Here is an 18,071-nt window from a genome sequence, read left to right on the forward strand (position 1 = left end):
AGAATTTACAAAATTGAAGGGAGAAACAGACTTAGAAAAACACAATTCAACAGCAACAGTTGAAGGTGTCATTAACCTATTTCCTTCCCCCCCCCAACTTCATGGAAGTATAACTGACAAATAAAATTGTATATACTTAATGTATACAATGTGATGCTTTAATATATGTATACATTGTGATATGACTACCACAATCAAGCTAATTAACATCCATCACTTAACAGTTACCTTGTGTGTGTGTGTGTGTGTGTGTGTGTGTGTGGTGAGAACACTTAAGATCTACTCTCTTAGCAAATTTCAAGTATACAACACAGTATTACTAGCCATAGTCATCATGTTATACATTAGATCTCCAGGACTTATTCATCCTATGTAATTTAAATTTTGTACCTTTTGACCAATATCTCCCCATTTTCCCCATCCCCCAGCCCCTTGTAACCACCTTTCTGGTCTCAGTTTCTATGACTTTGGCTTTTTTTCTATGACTTTGGCTTTTTTAGATTTCACAAATAAGTGATATCATAGAGTATTTATCTTTCTCTGACTTATTTCACTTACTGTAATGCCCTCAAGATCCATTCATATTGTAGCAAATGGCAGGACTTCCCTTCTTTCTTATGGCTGAATAACATTCCTTTATATATATATATATATATATATATATATATATGGCCATCAGATATAGATATTGCTATAGATAGACTATATCAATTTATATTTTTAGAATATATATTCAAATATTAGCAGTTATCTCTGTGAATGGGACTAGGGAAGGTTTTTGTTGTTCTTTAAAATTTTCATATGTGCACAGTAACATTATATTCCTAAATAGAAAAAACATATTTTTTTCTAATGCCAACAGAGAATTACACTCTTTTAAAAATAGATGGGAGGGAATATCTCTTACTATCTAGGAAGTGAGGAAGTGTCGGAAAGAGAGAGGGAGAGGGGAAAGGCATGGAAGAGACAGAGGAGAGAAGAAAATCGCAAAGAAACAGAAGTTATAGTCACTTGATGCTTTTCATATTTGATAAAAATATCTACTTTTATCTCTCAATTGGGTTTTTCTTGGACATCCAAACTCTTTAGAAAGGGATGAATGGTGACCTATCCAGATATAAAGTTGGGTCATAATACTTTTTAAGGTCCAAAAAGTCTTTTGGAATTGTTATAAAAATGCAGAAAAAAACTAATTGTGACATAGAAAATTTTATGTGCCTCAAGACTGAAAGCTATTTTGAGCCAATCTCTCAGAAGAGTAGATACTGAAAAGTCTTGACTGTAGAACATGAGATGGAGTAAAAGGAAGAAACGCAGTTTAACAGCAAGTCAAGTGAAGGAGGGGAAGAATAACTGGATATGTATTTTATGAAAACTCAAATGATTAAAGAAATGGCCATCCAATATTTGCAGATTGAGCCAGCAGTTAGACTAGGCACTGACATGCTAATATTACAGCACATTAACTTTGTAGTTCGGCACAACGGTTATTGTAGTAAACGGTATTTTTACACTAAGTTGTATGTAAATATACACTGAAATGCTATTCATACAGATGGGCAACCAGAACACTACTGGAAAATTAAAAAAATGTGAAAGACTAGCTCTTTTAATAGAAAACTTTTTCTACAGGATATGGGAAGCAAGTATCAGATATCCTGGTCTCAGCCCTCCCAGCTCCCACCTTCCTGTCCTCTCAGGACACTTAAATAAATAAACTTTTTGTGGCTTAGCCTCATAGTAGATTCCAATTTATCAAGGCTAATTACAAATGTACACGTGTGTGTGTGTGTGTGTGTGTGTGTGTGTGTGTGTGTGTGTGTGCAGGGGGTGTGAGGGAATTTCAACATGAAATTCAAGTAAATATCAATAGAATTCGTTATTTAGGCCCACTGCCTACCACCACTGACACGTCATTGCAGATTCCCATCTACTCTAACTATATGCCCATAGCTGTGGGTGAAGAGGCACGTCTGTGGGTGAAGTGCGATTACAGAAAAGAAATACTGGTCTACCAGCGTATCAGTCACTGTACTTAAATGCATAACTGTCATCTTCTGTGCTACCTTCCATGAATCTTCACTAGCTGCCAAACTTGTTCCCCTTCCTCCAAACTCCTGAGCACCTTTTCAGCTACCTTCCAAAGCACTTCGGATTGACAAATAATTTTAAGCTTGTTGAGCGTTACAATGACGCTATTACACGCGGTGCATATGCTTTCTGGCAAAAACAAAAAACACAAAAATGCCTTCTCTCCACTCAATAACACAGATGACATGTGTAAGAAGGCACAGCCTAGATAACTTCCTCTCCCCTCCCGTTTCGAAGTTCTCCTAAATTGGTCCTTCTCCTTCACTCTTTCCACGTTTACACAGGAGCCTGAAACAGCGCAGGACTTCGGGGCTTCCGGGCACCAGCCCCGGCCCTGCGTCGCGAAGCTCGGCAGATAGGAGCCCGCTTTCAGGGCTCACTCACGACACGAGCACCCGGCCAACAACGGGGTCTTCTGGGTCTGGGGTGCCTGCCCTGGAGCGGCACAGGATCGCCGGGAGAAAGAGCCGACGCGTAATATAGGTAACGGGCCGCGGAAGATCAGAGGGCAGCGGGCGCTGCAGGTCGGGGGCGGGGAAACGGAAGAGGATCTGGGCGGAGCGGAATGGAGGCGCGGCGGAGCGGAAGAGGAAGTCGGCGCTTCTGGGAGCTGCGGGACCTTGTGGCCGTAGGAGCTTCACTTTAAGTAAGTACCGTCTAGGCGAGGACTCTAGCTGTCTCTGCGTAACGGACTTTAGTGTTTCTCCACAGGGATTCCAGACGGCGAGCCGCGGGGGTTCGGCGGCGCGGTCCGTGTGAAGCCGCCCCGCAGGCCCGCTGCCCTCTGCTGGGCGTGGGGACGCAGCGCACAGCGACGCAGAGGCCTTTGCCAGGTGAGCGGAGGGTGATAGGAAAAGACGAGTCGAACTTTCCTGGGAGAGTGGAGAAACAGCTGACGTAAACGTTTTCAAAAGAATAGGGAGACCTGATTTCAGTGCACTAATTTAAATGCTGAATACTTTCCAGGCCCTCTTCTCAGCAGTGTTAAAAAAAAAACGACTAAAGAAAATAATTTAGGTGATACAGTTTAAGTTCACATTGACATGAAGTGGGCAGTCTCCTTTTGGAGACATGCAAAATAAGGTGGAAGGCATGAAGCTTTTAAGGTAAAAATAAAACAGCCGTTTATTTTACCAGCAAAATGGGCTTATTTGGGAATAGCAGAGGAATTGCAATTCGAGACAAGCGAACTAGAGGAAAAGCCATAGATGAGTTCAGCAAACAAAGGAGAGGCCCATTCTGTTACAGAGAAAAAGGGGGAAATTGGGAGGGGTTGTTCTGAAGAAAGTCCCCTGGTAGAAAGTGAGAGTTCAGGTGGTGATGGTTCCTCCTAGGCAAATTTTCTGGGTGAACAGGAAATCTTCCCTCCTAGTAGGTCTGTGAATGATGCTTTGCTGTTGGAGTATGTAATTAACGGGAGTAGTTGATGCTTCTTGTGGTAGTGTGTGAGGGTTCCCCCTTCTGGACTCCCAGCTATTTTAAATGAGGTTTCCTCTATTCAATTTGACATTTTCTGCTTTTCTCTGAAAGCATCGCTGATCAAGAGTCAGGTTTTCCATCTTCAGTGGCCTTTGTCCCTTGGTGCCAGGACTTTTCCTGGGTGTTGTGTCCCACCTTAAAGGGAAAGTGCACAGATTGGAAACGACTGAGGTCATGTTCAAGTAACGAGGAGTAGGAGGGAGAAATCTCAGGCATTTACCATCTAAAGTCTGTGTCTTCTTAAGGTCATAAGCGTTGCAGACCATTCTGATCATTTTGAAATGTTGAGCCAGCATTACCTGTTGGACACATCAGTTTTACAAAGGTGTTACAGGAAAGAAACTACAGAACTTAAAATAGTTATACAAACCGGAATTAAAAGTAACATAACTCCAGGGCTTCCCTGGTGGCACAGTGGTTGAGAGTCCGCCTGCCGATGCAGGGGACGCGGGTTCGTGCCCCGGTCCGGGAAGATCCCACATGCCGCGGAGCGGCTGGGCCCGTGAGCCATGGCCGCTGAGCCTGCATGTCCGGAGCCTGTGCTCTGCAACGGGAGAGGCCACAGCAGTGAGAGAGAGGCCTGCGTACTGCCAAAAAAAAAAAAAAAAAAGTAACATAACTCCAAATTTTATGATGGTCTAAACTAGGACGTTAGGCCTGCGGGTAGCCAGCTGAACAAATCATGGAGGGTCAGGTGAGACTTGTTGCATCCAGTGCTCTTTCTCCTCAATTCTTCCATGCAGTTGAGTTTCTGCTGCTCTAATCATGTTTTCTTTGGCACTTACTCGGACCTGAGGGAAAAAAGGCCCTTCCTACAGAGGCAGACATGGAGTCATGTATGCGTCCTGGAAGTTCCCACTCAAGGTGGCCATGAAGGCTTAGTAAAATGGATCAATGGGAGGCTTCTGTTTTGTATTGAAGAGAAAATAGAACAGTGAATACAGCAACAGCACAAACTGAAAGAATTAACTGAGCATGTTGGGAAGACAGGGCAGGAATAAGTATGGAGCAATAGCTTATGAGCTCTTTGCAAAAACAGCAGAACTTCAAAGACGTATTAAAACAGTATTGTTATCCCAAAAGAGCTGTTTAGAACCAAGTGTGTTATCCAGTAAGATAGCCTGTAAGGTTGCAAATTCAAAGACCGTGAATCTAGGTAAGAATCCCGAAACAGTTAATAGTCCAGATGAAAGAAAGACTTCAGTGAATTCTGAACCTTCTAACTCTTAAAAAAAAAACCAAAATGCAGGTGAAAAGACTAATTTGTTATGGGGTCATGATGAGGTAGTTTCTGAAAGGCCATAATCAAAAGAAGAGGATTTGGGAGATACAAACAAGGGCATTGTCTTTCTGTGAAAGAGAGAGAGAGTAAAAAAAAAGCAACAGTGAGAAAAAGGGTATACAGGCCTGGTCAGGTCATCTTTGGAAAGCTGTATGCCTCCGTTGTCAGCTGCTTCTCTTCCTAGTCATTTGGATTTGGAGGTTTCCAGTGTTTGTGTAGGACCACATGTCAGGTGCGGTCTTCTCTAGCTGTGAGATGTGTACTCAAGGTTCGAGTCGCTGAAGTTTGGCTGCCTTCTAGGTAGTGAGGAGGACCTGGTATAGTCCCTTCCAAGAGGATTCAAGGCAGTCTTTGTTCTTACTGATTTCAAATCAGAAGAGTGGAAGAAAATTGAAAACATTAGTCTGGAGAGGAGTAGCCAGACATTATTGGAGACTAGAAGAATTTAGGATCCAGTCCAGTGTGCAGGTATATGACAAAACCTTGGAGATAATTGATAGCTACGTAAGTGCAAACATGATTTTTCTCTCTATGATTGTCCTCACTTTTATCAAAGATAATCATAGTAAAACTAATTTGTTGGTATTAAACTTGGTTTGATTATATACATAAATGCAGCAAGAATGGTGATTGACCATATAAGCTCTTTTTCAAAATTGTTTTGCTGGAATCTTGTAAGCAAGGTACCAGGCTGATTTATTTATTATTTTTGAGAAGTTCCTTAAAGCTGTCTGGTCATATCTGTCTATGTACGTCTTTCTTGAATATGATAATCCAGCCAAAGCCTTGGTGATATAGCCAGTATTTCCAGTTGTGTCTTGTTATGAGGAGAACAGATTCTCATTGAATTTATGCAAGTACACATATTGTCATGAAAAACATACTTAAGTTTTTGAATTCTGGAGGGATCAGGACGGGAGAAAAAAAATAAATATTTTAACCTTTGTTACAAAGATACGTTTTCTTTCTTTTTTTTTTTTTTATGCGGTACACGGGCCTCTCACTGCTGTGGCCTCTCCCGTTGAGGAGTACAGGCTCCGTATGCGCAGGCTCAGCGGCCATGGCTCACAGGCCCAGCCGCTCCGCGGCACGTGGGATCTTCCCGGACCAGGGCACGAACCCGTGTCCCCTGCATCCGCAGGCGGACTCTCAACCACTGCGCCACCAGGGAAGCCCAAAGATACATTTTCTTAAAGGAGAGGAAGAAAAAGGTCCTTTAAATCTAGTTCTGTGTAGTATCTTACAGTTATCTAACACCTGCCTTCTAGAGTATTTGTCAGGATCTTTTCTGCGATGAAAGGTACTAGACATGATATTTGCAAAAGCACCAGAGTAAAACAACAACTGTCTATAACTGACAAAAGACTTAAAAATAGTAATGATTAAAGATCTGATGAAGGTTCATTATGATGTAGTTGACAAGTCAATTTGGTTATTTCTATGACTACATCTTTAAAATCATGGCTGATAACATTATGCCAGGACACATCAGAATCATAGGAATTTTCATACAATCTCTAGAACATTTAATAACATTCACGTATACAACATAACCTAAGAAAGTTTATCATCATTTATTTGACAAAGCTTCCCATATAATCTGACATATCAGATAAACCTGATTAACATCTCCCTTTTTATAAGAAGAGAGAACAAGTCCTCTGAGAAGTCCCAGGGGCCGTCTGGAGATTCCCAAAGTTATTTTCAGGTCAAAACGACTTAATTTAGAGTTTGATTTTGGGGAAGTGTTTCAAAAATATCAAAAGGTTTTGGACATTTGACCAAATAAGATTACTGAAGATTACAAAACACCAAGTATCTATTTAATCAAAATGACAAAAAGATTTCAAAAGACAAATAGAGAAGGTTACATAGCTGCAAAACAAAAAAAAACAAACCAAACCCTTAGCTCTTCTTTATAAAAAAGACAGCTTTTTAGAAAAGCACAGGAAATAATTTTGATAAAACACAAAAAAGTAAGGAAAAACCTTTCGCAATCTCTTATCAGGAGCAGACCAATAGCCCAAGCAAACTGTGTCCTTTTAGCAGCTGAAAGAAAATTAAGTTCCAGTTTTACATAAGTACACTATTGATATTAAAGCTTACTTTTGAAACCCTTATAGCAAGTATATTTAATCTTATCCTACTTTATTGCATATAAAATTTCTTTCAAAAGATTCTTGTTTCACAAACCCTTCTACAGTTTTCTATTTACATTCAGATTTTGTCTTATCCTTACCTTTTTATTCTGGCAACTATTTTACTTCACGACAGAACTACTTCCTTTGCATACAGTGATGTTTTCCTTATCATTTCTAGTAGCTTTAATCATATTTATTAATCAGAATATATAACCCTTAGAAACTTTGATTTCTAGTGAAAACTAAGAAGTAAGCAATTTTAGAGTAGCAAATTTATAAATGTATTTTCTAGTTTCCAAAGGTATATGCCATTTTAAATAGTCTTTCAGTGTGACACAAGACATGGTTACTAAAAGACAAAAATTTATCTTTGGTTTCTCTAAAATAGAAAGCCAAAAGCAATAGATCTGTGTTCGGTAATTAATGTTTTAGTAATTTATCATGTTTGGAGAATGATCCAGACATTCAATAAAGATTTGAGTATGCTATTTTTTTTTAAGGACACATATCATAAAACATAATTGTTGCACCTAAACACTCTTACCCCATTTTCATCTATCTGAATTATCTATTCCCAGCATTTATGTTTAAATTACTCACAAAAACTTCATGAGACATTAGACAAAGTCAGCCATCAACTCAAGCAAATTTTTTTTCTAACAAACTTGCAACAGAGATAACATGAACTTATTTGACTAGTAAACCCAAGTAGAATAAAAGTATAATATTTAATGCTGATAACTCTAAAGACATGCCTGTTTCAATTAGACTAACAAATTTAAACTAGCTTTAATGCCCGATATTTTCCCAGATCACATGAACCACAAAAGCATCTGTTTGAGTTTCTCTTATATTTCTGATAATTTAATTTATATAAGTACTTAATTTTTTTAGGCCAGTTAAATAGAACTGTTTTTATAAATTAATTTTGGCAGTACCATCTGGAGGTATAAAAAGAACACATATCTATAACACATATATGGACACACATAACATACAGACAGACACAGAGATCTTATAGCCTGGTACAAAACTCAAAGAGAATATTTGGATCCAAATTGTATCTCTGGCAGATGGACTAAGTTAACCTGTTTAATTGCATACTGTAAGGATTCTCTTAGAGCTGTCTTTTCGGAGTCCTCTTGTCTTTTTAGAAATTTCTGCATACCTATTAAAGAATGCATTCCACTGTCCTCGAGATCAGGTGTCCTAAATATTGAACCTGGGTTTGAGCAAACTGCAGTTTTTCTTTGGAGACATTACATCCCCTTAAGGTCAAACATTTTAACAGGTGGATGCTGTTTTTCTGTGAAGAAATTTGAGAAGGGGGGCAGAGAAACAGATTATCTACATAGTATAACAAAGTAGAGAATAGAAGAGTTTATCGAAAAATTAGATCTCAGTAGGAATGGATGTCAGTAGCTTGTAGGGATTAGGAACAATAGGGTACTGAGGAATAACGGTGTTATTTATTGTTCAGAGGTTCTGGACAAAGCTCCATCCCTGGCCTCGGGTTTTCTCACAGGTAAACTAGGGGTATTACAAGGAATGAGTTAATTGCTTTGAAGGCTTATTTATCTACTGTCAAATTCTAGAATTATTATTTCCTTTTTGGGGAGAAAGAAATCCCAGCATGATACTTTTCTAAAAAGTCTTGGCCTAGTAAATGAATAGGGGGCAGAGGAAGTTAAGGAGGGAAGAGTGGGTATCTCTCAAAAGGCCTAAAAAAAGGCCTGTTGCAGAGACTCCCACTATCTGAACCGTGTTAGTACCCGTCTTGGAGAAGGGAAGGAGGAAGCTGGCACTGGAGGCAGGGCCTGAGACAAAGAAAATTGGAGGAGGGGAGAGAGAGACCTCAGAGGACACGTCTTTCTTTCTTCATTTGAAACGTGCATGAGGTAGGACTGCAATTTTTAAATGTAGTACTGTCCGGAGTCCCTGAAAGGGCAGGGGGTGAACTCCAACATGTAGATTACTGGGATCCCATTTCTCAGGTTTTTTTCCTAGAGCAAAAGAAAATTCCTAAACAGTCTGCAGGTCAAATACCAGCACAGTTCCAATAGGAACAGCCTGATTCCAAACGAGTTGGGCTAAATGCTGAGTGAGTGAGTGCTCACAGGAAGGATAAAGCCTTTATACAGAAAGTTATCTAATGGAGGTTGTCTAAGTTTTGGTTTGCTGATTTGGGACCCATGGCAGGAACAGCTCTATTTTGGGCCTAGAAATTGATTTCAACAGTAGGTAATGTTCCGTGGGAACTCTGTAATTGTCCTTCTCACTACCTGTATTAAATTATCTTGCTTAAGTAAAATTTGCATCCTTCGTTTCAGGCAGCCAACTTTTCGACAACAGCAAAAATGACTAACTCATTTTTGGTAAATGTTCTTTCATTCTAGAATTCTTTTGAGCCTCATTAATCCTTTTAATGCTACACACACATATAACTGCAAAATCTGCTGGGGGAGCGAGGAGCATGGCAATAAAACAGAGGATCTTTTCTTGATATTTTATTGGTCTGATCTGAAAGATGAGCAGATCTCAGTTAGTTGGGGCACAGGCAGTGATCAGCATTCCAAGAAGAGAGACCAGCTTGCAAGGAAGAATGGAACCGAAACAGGGTGAATGGTGGGAATAATAAACAGGGTAGGTAGAGTTGGTTTGTGGACAGCTTCTTAAGCCTTGTATGGCATTATGGATTCTCAAGCATTGTGTGCCAAATTATTACTGGTGAATAGTATTTGTCAAGTACTGTACTAGGCACTGCAAGTGCCTTCTTACAGCTAAATCTAGTGGGAAGATTTGGTTAAAGAAGTAATTACAGGAAAGCGTGAGTGAGGGTTAATAAAGGATATAAATATTGTGAGAACAGAGAGTAAAAGTATTTGGTATAGTTTAGAGTATTAAAGGAGATGACTTGGAGTCTGAGGAAGAAAAGAGTGTGATGGGTGGGGGAAGCACATATTCAGAGGCTTGGAATGAAGAGAACACCTGCAGGATTTGAAAAACTGCAAGAAGTTCATGTTGGCTGAGAGGAAGCAGGGTATGTGTGGCACGTAATTAACCTTGAAAGGTAGGATAATAAATGACAGCCTAAAACCAAACTAAAATACGAGAAACGGGTCATATACTGACAGTCTAAAGTAGAATAGTTTTGATTTTTTGTTTACTCCCTGCGTTAAGCTAATTGTTTTCTTATTAAGTATGCATTTGTGTTTATTGTCTAGATTTAGCAGTTTCAACACAAGGTAAAACGGGTTATGCCTTCTAAGAGAACAGCTAGCTTAGATCCTGTGCAGGGAAGGGAGCTATTTGATCACCTTTGAAGAACTTTAAAACAAAAGTGGAGAAAGTGAAACCTTTGATCTCAGATGTACACAGGGCTCTCTTCTCTTTTCCTTTTCCCATGGTATGGTTGTGAGCTTGTTCAGCTGGGCTGAATCTGCTTGTGGTAGGACAGCAAAGCATCCTGCAGGATGAGTTTTAAACATACTTTTTGTCCTGAAGAAAATTTATAAAATCAAAAATGCCTCCGAACCTTTTCGTTGCCTCTGATCCTGGGACAAATCCAAAATGCCGATTGCTTAACTACATGCTTATAAAAGACCAGAATCTCAGCCCTTGTTTGTTCACTTATACTTTCAGATAATATGGTAGTTTAATAGTGGTTTACACCTTGTCATCTTCTAAGTACTGAACTATTGTCTAATTTAATCTCTGAGTTTAGAATTGGGATGAAAGTATCCATAATAGGCTATTTCAAATGTCAAGAACTGGATCCCTAAACTTGAGATCAGCAAATCTAATGGGCTTAAGCAGTGCCCTTGAGTTTCTCTGGTACTAGTGTGTGGCACAGACAAGGGGTTATGAGGGGAGGAGAGAAAACAAAGGAGAGTTAGTGCAAGGGGGACAAGAGTGAGGGGGGAAAAGAAAAAAAATATGGAATCAATAGAGAAAAAAGGATAATGAGGTTTTTATTATAAGGTTTCCATGGAAAAATCAGCATATCAGAGTTATCCAATGAGGCAAAAATGTTAGTAACATGAATATTTAAATTTGTAATGATTTAAGTATGAGGAGATACAGATCTGATGATGTCTATACTAATTGCCCTTGTTTTGGTTATTGGAGGTAGGGAAGTGTGTGAAGACAGAACAGACAGACTCCTTACAATGAAAGAAGATAACGTTTATTGAATCTATTATCCCTTCATAATACTTAAAAATGCTAATGATTTTATAAACCTTACCCCTTCTTATTTTCTAGTTTAACTCCTTATTCTTTCCCTAAACAGAATACTATGGAAAACAGGGAAATTTATTTATTTTTTTAAATAGCCATTTAAGTTCTCATCAAGTTTCTTTGGCACAATTCTTTTATACTGAAGTCATGGTCAATGTGGAAGAGACCTCTGCCCCAACTGAATTTTCCATTGAGTGGTCTCTTCTATATATGACTCATCCCCAGGGGCAAAACATGCATAGAGCATATTCTAGGCGAAAGCAAGCTTGGTCATATTGTGTTTTGCTCTGACCCTCTATGTAGACCTCTCAGTTTTGTGAACTGATCTGGCAGGTGACCTTGAGAGCTTATTTTTCTTAGACTAGAAGCAGGCCTAAGGAACCCTGAGCCTACTGCCTTTAACCTTCTTCAGATGCCTTCCAAAGATAAAGGCAGCCCCTGCTTCCATGTACCACACAAGCTGAAAAAGAAAGAGAGGAGAGGAGAGAGAGAACCCAGTAGAGAGGAAAAGGAGGAAAGGAGGGAGATGAGAACAAAGAAATCCAAAGTGGCGGCAGTGCCAACGGAAACAGTTTCACTCTGTTGCCTTCTACAGAAAGCTGTGGTACTTTGAATGTCGTTGGCTCAAAACCGATAGCATCTTCCTTTGAAGGAGGAGTGGGGAAGGTAGGGCAAAATAGGTCAAGTCATGGGTTCCCCATTTAAATTTGCCACGAACAGTTACTAGGTCTTCTTTAAAATTAATTAATTTTTATTTATTTTGGTTGCACCGGGTCTTAGTTGTGACATGGTCTTAACCTCAGTACTCACTGGGTAAATTGCCTTTCATTCCTAGGAAGTTAGAGAATGTAACAGGCTAGTCCTAACCCTTGTGAGGGAAATCTGGTTATATAGTTAAAGTATGAAGAATACTACTAACCAGACCCTTGTAAAATATGTATTACCAACTACAGACATTATAAATAGGTAGAGCGATGTTTTGTTATCTATTACTTACCATCATTTCTTAAAAAGTGTTAGTATTTTCATTAATGATCCAATAGAGATTGTGTTGTATGCAAACCCAATTTGTAAACATGAAAAGAAAAAAAATATCAGACCCAAAGCTCTTGTCTGTTTTGTGAAAAGGAGCAGGGGCTCCTAAGCTAGGACTGACGGTGGAGTCGTGGTCCTGGATCAAACTGACCAGGGGCCAGTGAAAAGGAGATCTCCTCTGGCTGACTGTAATACCCTTGAGCACTTGTAGCTACATATCCTGGACTTGCATTTCCTAGAATTCCAACAATGGAATAAACTTTTTCTATATGGCAAATAGAGATCTTTTATTTAGTTTGGGGAATGATGGTTAGGTACAGTAATCCCTGTATGGTAATAACCACGTTAGGTATCATTTAGTACCGCAAATATTAAATGTAAAGCTCTGTATGCTAAAGCCATGAATAAGATGTGGTCCCTACCCGTAAGAGTTTTTGAATTTACTGGAGGCAGGAGCTTCATCTCTAATTCGTTCTTATCTGGTTTCTGGCTGTACATCAATTTTTAAGAAATATCATTACCTTTAATAAGGACACTTGCTCAGTTGTCAGACCTGCCAGAACCTTCAGACACCTATGTGGCCACCAATGGCAATATCTGTGTTCTTTATTAAATATCTTCTATGCAAAAAACAGAGTACTTAGAAAACTAGTCTTGAAATTGGCAGTTTAGAAGGTTGGGAGAGATTACTAGCAAAGGTAGAGACCATCCCCTCTAAATTTGGAATGATATCCTTCAGTTAAAAAAATGTTTAGTGAGAAATGTAGCATACATGCATATAGTGAAAAGAGCATAAGAAGAGTTTAAAGAAAGGCAACAACAAAAAGAAATACCTGTGTATCCATTACTTAGGTTAAGAACTACAACACATTCATTCTGAAACCTTACTTTTTCAAAAGTATGTTAGGTTAGCTTTCTTCATTCTTCATGTCTACATTTATTTTCATTCTGGCTAACTGTAATACAACCTGATTTCAAAGTAAGTAAATGAAAGCAATCTTTTATAGAAGTAATACATGAATAGTAGTGTCACACAGTTTCATATAACCTCATAAATGTTTTAATTTCATCCGATAGCCTTTATGTAAAGTATGTTCTTGTCTATTCAAAAGACTTGTGATTCTAGGCGGCTATTTAGTTACCTAAAATAGTGTCTCAAGTTTTAAAGGTTTTTATAAATTGATAATTTGTTTTAAAAAATGACATGTATTTATTTGGAGAAAAAGCAGAGTGAGAACTTCAAGAGCTTTCCTGTTGTTTCAGAATTTGACAGCAAGCAGGTCACTCTCTAGAGGAAAGCTTCACATAAAGGTAAGCTTTCATTACTTGTAAAATGGAAATGTGGGCCCTATTTTCTGTTTGTCTGTTTTCTAGATTTGTTTTGTGAGGGTAGTGGGACTATATAATTTTCATTCTAATATATTAGTGCTAACGTAATCAGGTGAAGAACTGATACTCTGGAAATATGTAAGATGATAGTATTTTGAAAGTAGAGCCCTCTGCCAATATTTTGGCCACAAGACACTGCAAAAAAAGAGCTGATCTGAGTTTACTTCTTTCTTTGGTTACTCCCCAGCAGAACTAGAATGTTGCTTGATTTTTGTTCTACTTCTGCTTAGAATGTTAAAACTTGGAAAGAATGAAGGGAAATAAAGTATAATCCCATGCACTGATTTAATGTCTTTGGATCCATTTCTGCCTATAGAAAATTCTTAGACTTCATGATAAAAGTTTATTGGTGAAGAGAAAAAAATCCTTTTATGAAGTTATGGCTATATTTTAAATTTGATGCAGGTCTCTAATAGAGCTTAATAAAAGGAGGTATTTTGTTCTATTTTCAACTAGAGAGTTGAATATTATTGCTGAGTGTGTATGTATTTTGTTTCTTTGATAAAACTAAAAATACTTTTTTTTTCTCTCTGAAATAGCTAGTTAGCAAAGGGGAGATCACTAAATAGGAACTCAATAAATACCAATTGAATTGTTACCAATTATATCTTACCAAATGCTCTTATCATATGCATGTATGTTTATATACTAGGATCCCAGTCCTTTGAACTTCTTGGCTATAAAAACCTATATACACATGGTGTAATTTACTTAATGGCTTTTATGCAAAGAAACTATTCAACCATTTTTTATTCTTAGAATGAAGCTATTTACTTTAAATAATCCAAGAAAGAATACTGTCCTGTTTTAAAAGATTTATCTTAATTGCTAATCTAGTTATTATGTATGTTTTTTGCAATTTGTCTTTTAAAAAGCAAGGAAGGCTTCCAAGCTCATTTTGAATGATATATTTTGACCTTATTTTTCCCACAGACTTTGATCACTGAACTTGAATCTAGGGATAGTGAAAGGGGAGATGAAAAAGAAAGAACAGTGGTTGGGGGTGAGAGGGCTTTTTTGCACATTGCTGGAGTCGTGAGCATACATATAAATATACATATATATCTTGTCCTGAGAATATAAGTTTTGCTAATTTAATTTATTTCTAGCCCCATTGCTTGTAATTTCTCAATAACTCCTGAAATTTTGAGTGTAGATTTCCTCTGCTAGCTAAGAGAATCTTGAGAGAACTTGATACTTATATTTAGTTGATAATTTAGGAAGCCTCCAAAATCCTTGTGTTTTTTCATAACTCTTTCGTACTTTTTAATTAGTAAAAACATTGTATTTCCCCCCCCCATCCCTTTCATTTCCCATAGACCTAAATTTTCCCACCTTAATCACTTTATTTCCCCTTCAGGTTCATTTTTTAGGTTCATGCTCAAGTCCTGAGAAGGACTAATTTTAAATCTTTTCAATTTCTTTGAAAATGTATATGAAGATTTGTACTTCTGGGGGCATACAGTAGAAAGATAGCTCTGATCTTAAGATGTAGTATACAACTGATTGGTGACCACTGTATTCATCCAGGTACATAGGTTTGAACTATGTTAGTCATAGAAGAAGTAAAGGATGAGAAAAATACAAAAGGTTGCATATGAGGAATGAAGGTGGGGAAGGAGATTGGGTTTTCCGCTGTGGCTTTCTGGGTTGAGGATACTAGGGAAGGAATAAAGTAGTTACAGGTTTTAAAAGTGTGAGTTAGGTTTAAACAGTGATTTTTGAGAAACCTGTGGTACATCTAGAGGTGAGGAGTAAGGAAGTAGATTTTTGTTTGATTTAGGAGGACTTGGGCATAAGGTCTCAACTAGAGATGGAAATGTAGAATTTGTTGTCTTACGAGTTTTAATAAAAACTGTAGGCAAATGAATAAAAGAATTCCAACAAATTAGTACTAAAAAGGCAAAAAAATGAGCAAGAAAACTTGAAGAGGCACTTTATAAAAGATGATATGCAAATAACAAGCATATGAAAATGGAGCTTGACTTCATGAGACATCATAGAAATGCAAAGTGATACCACAATGATATACCACTCTCTAGAATGCCTAAAATGGAAAGAAAGGAAAAAAAAGACATTGGCAAGTGATAACAGGGTTGTGGAACAACTGGAACGTTCGCTAGCTGTGGATGTGAAAACTCTTAGGCAGTATCTTTTAAAGTGAAATAAATGAACAGATGTGATCATTATGACCAGTGGTGTACCCGGAAAATGGCTGTTGGGGGGGCGGGGAGAGATTGATATGTAGAGTTTGCTAATACTCTCACCATGGTTAATTTCAAGCTACCTATGGTTTAAAAAGCAACTTGCAAAATTCTTCAGTGTTTAACAAGCAGTTTTAGCCAGCTGCTGCCTGACCCACTAATCCCATTTCTAGATATAGCCAGCAGAAAGGCATACTTGTTGACCCAAAAGACAGATACTAAAATGTTCACAGCAGCTCTACTTGTAATGCCAAAACCCAGAAACAACCCAGATGACTATTTACATTAGAATAGATGAATTGTGATATATTCATATAATAAAATACAACAATGAAAAGAATGGACTATTTAGAATCTAAGTACACATAATAATAGTAATGGGTGTCACAAACGTAGTTGAAACCAGACACAAAAGAATATTTACTATATTTTTCAATTTATATAAAGTTCAGTAGCAGGCAAGCTAATGTTGGTTATTAGAAGTCAAGATAGTTGTTATTTTTATTTGGAGTCATGTTCAGTTTCTTGATCTGAGTGCTATTTACTTGAATGTATTTACCTTGTGAAAATTCATTGAACTGTAACCTATGATTTGTATAATTTTCTGAACGTATTTTTTTATGTGAACAAAAGTACTTACATAGGGCAAAAAAGCATTTGGGCAGATAGGAGATTACCCAGAGATGAGATATATAAAGTGAGAAGAGTGACAGAAGTTTGGGGAATACAGAAACCACACACATACATTCCTATTTCTTTGCCCACTTTCCTCAGGACCCATTCCAGCTTTTTCTATAAAGCATTACATAAGGTAAGGATAATGCTAAAAATAAATTTTCTGTTAGAGACTGGAACTGCTCTGTAGCATTTCTGCATAGAGATTGTTTCCAGGGGAACTTCTGGACTGAATTTATTCTTAGATTTAGAGTTAAAGGAAGAAGAACTGCTGTCATGAGGAAGACTCCCTGAAGGCAGGAGATGGTGCTAACTACAGAACAGCAACATTTTTCTAAATCCTCCTAGTGTGTTGGATCTCAGTAAATGCCCTATAACTACGTCATCATCTCCTGATGATATACTGAAATAATGTAACTTATATCCTTTGGTTTGAGAAGCGGGGGGGAAGGGAAGCAATCCTATACACTTCTCAGAGAGTGTTTTGAGAAGTAGGGAAGTCCTCCCAATAAACAGAAAGGTCTCTCACTAAAGCCTATTAATGTATAATATTCTAAAAGTGTCTGTTTATCCAGACTGCTGCATACTTATCTTTCTTTTCCAGAAATGGCAAGACATGTTTTGAAGACATCACCTATCCCTATGAAGACAAAATTGCTACATCAAATAGGATTGTCACTTTATAGTACCTCTCATGGCTTCCATGAGGAAGAAGTGAAAAGAACACTTGAGCAGTTTCCTGGTGGATCCATTGACCTTCAGAAGGAAGACAGTGGCATTGGCATTCTTACTCTGAACAATCCAAGTAAAATGAATGCCTTCTCAGGTATAGAGAGCTTTCTTTTGTTAGTTAAAAAATGACACTAAATCTAACCTGCTGTCCCATGCTTTTATCCTTAAATCTGTTGAAGAATTCTTGAAAGTCATGGTACTCTTTGTAGAACATGAGAAAACAAAACAAAACAATCACCTGAACCAGGAACTCTTTTACTAATTGTGAATATTTTAATGTTTTTAAAAAATCCGTGAGTATGGATGTTGGTAAAAAGGAAACCATCAAATTAATCTTGATTTTTTTTTCCATTGAAATTTTAAGTGCTTAATAACTTCATTTGTTTGTGTTCAGCTAACGTCACTGGGAGACAAAGGGAAGGATGTTTCAAAGATTTTACAACCTAAAGAGAAAAGCCTAAAATGAGAAAAAAATTATTTAGCTTAAATTTTTTTTTCTATGAACTGAAATAAGACTGTCATTTTAACCATGTAGTTCCAATAATCACTGAGAACACTGCACTTGCCTACTTGTTGCCCCTTTCTAGCTCTGAGATACAGGTAAATACCTTTTATTTACTAGGCAGCACTCTTGGCATATAAGAATTTTATATTTAAGAGACCTCAAGGTCCAGGACCTGTGATAATTTGTAATTTTTTGCCAAAGCTCAAATTTGAATTATCCTACCATGAGGTTATACAAGAGCTCATGAGTTACCTTCCTGACTACCCAGCACTTGTGTTTCCAGGTGATTTTGGCAATCT

At 37.8% G+C, this 18,071-nt stretch overlaps 1 protein-coding gene across 3 annotated transcripts in view; it reads left to right on the top strand.

The window, feature by feature from the left end:
* The first annotated feature begins 2,665 nt into the window (after positions 1-2,665).
* ECHDC1 (ethylmalonyl-CoA decarboxylase 1) overlaps positions 2,666-18,071 on the top strand; it is a 44,198-nt gene continuing 28,792 nt past the window's right edge. Inside the window, exons 1-3 of one of the 3 annotated variants that reach the window (XM_082856112.1) lie at positions 2,666-2,737; positions 13,531-13,578; positions 17,140-17,361. In XM_082856112.1, the coding sequence (XP_082712238.1) occupies positions 17,142-17,361 (220 nt within the window). In that variant the 5' untranslated portion in view covers positions 2,666-2,737; positions 13,531-13,578; positions 17,140-17,141. Of the gene's footprint in view, positions 2,925-5,316; positions 5,357-13,530; positions 13,579-17,139; positions 17,362-18,071 lie in introns of those variants that run through there. The other 2 variants (XM_082856111.1, XM_082856113.1) reach the window with 2 other exon arrangements.

The sequence above is a fragment of the Leucopleurus acutus genome (genome assembly GCF_964270905.1).
Source record: "Leucopleurus acutus genome assembly, chromosome: 15".
In the NCBI taxonomy this organism is placed as follows: Eukaryota; Metazoa; Chordata; class Mammalia; order Artiodactyla; family Delphinidae; genus Leucopleurus; species Leucopleurus acutus.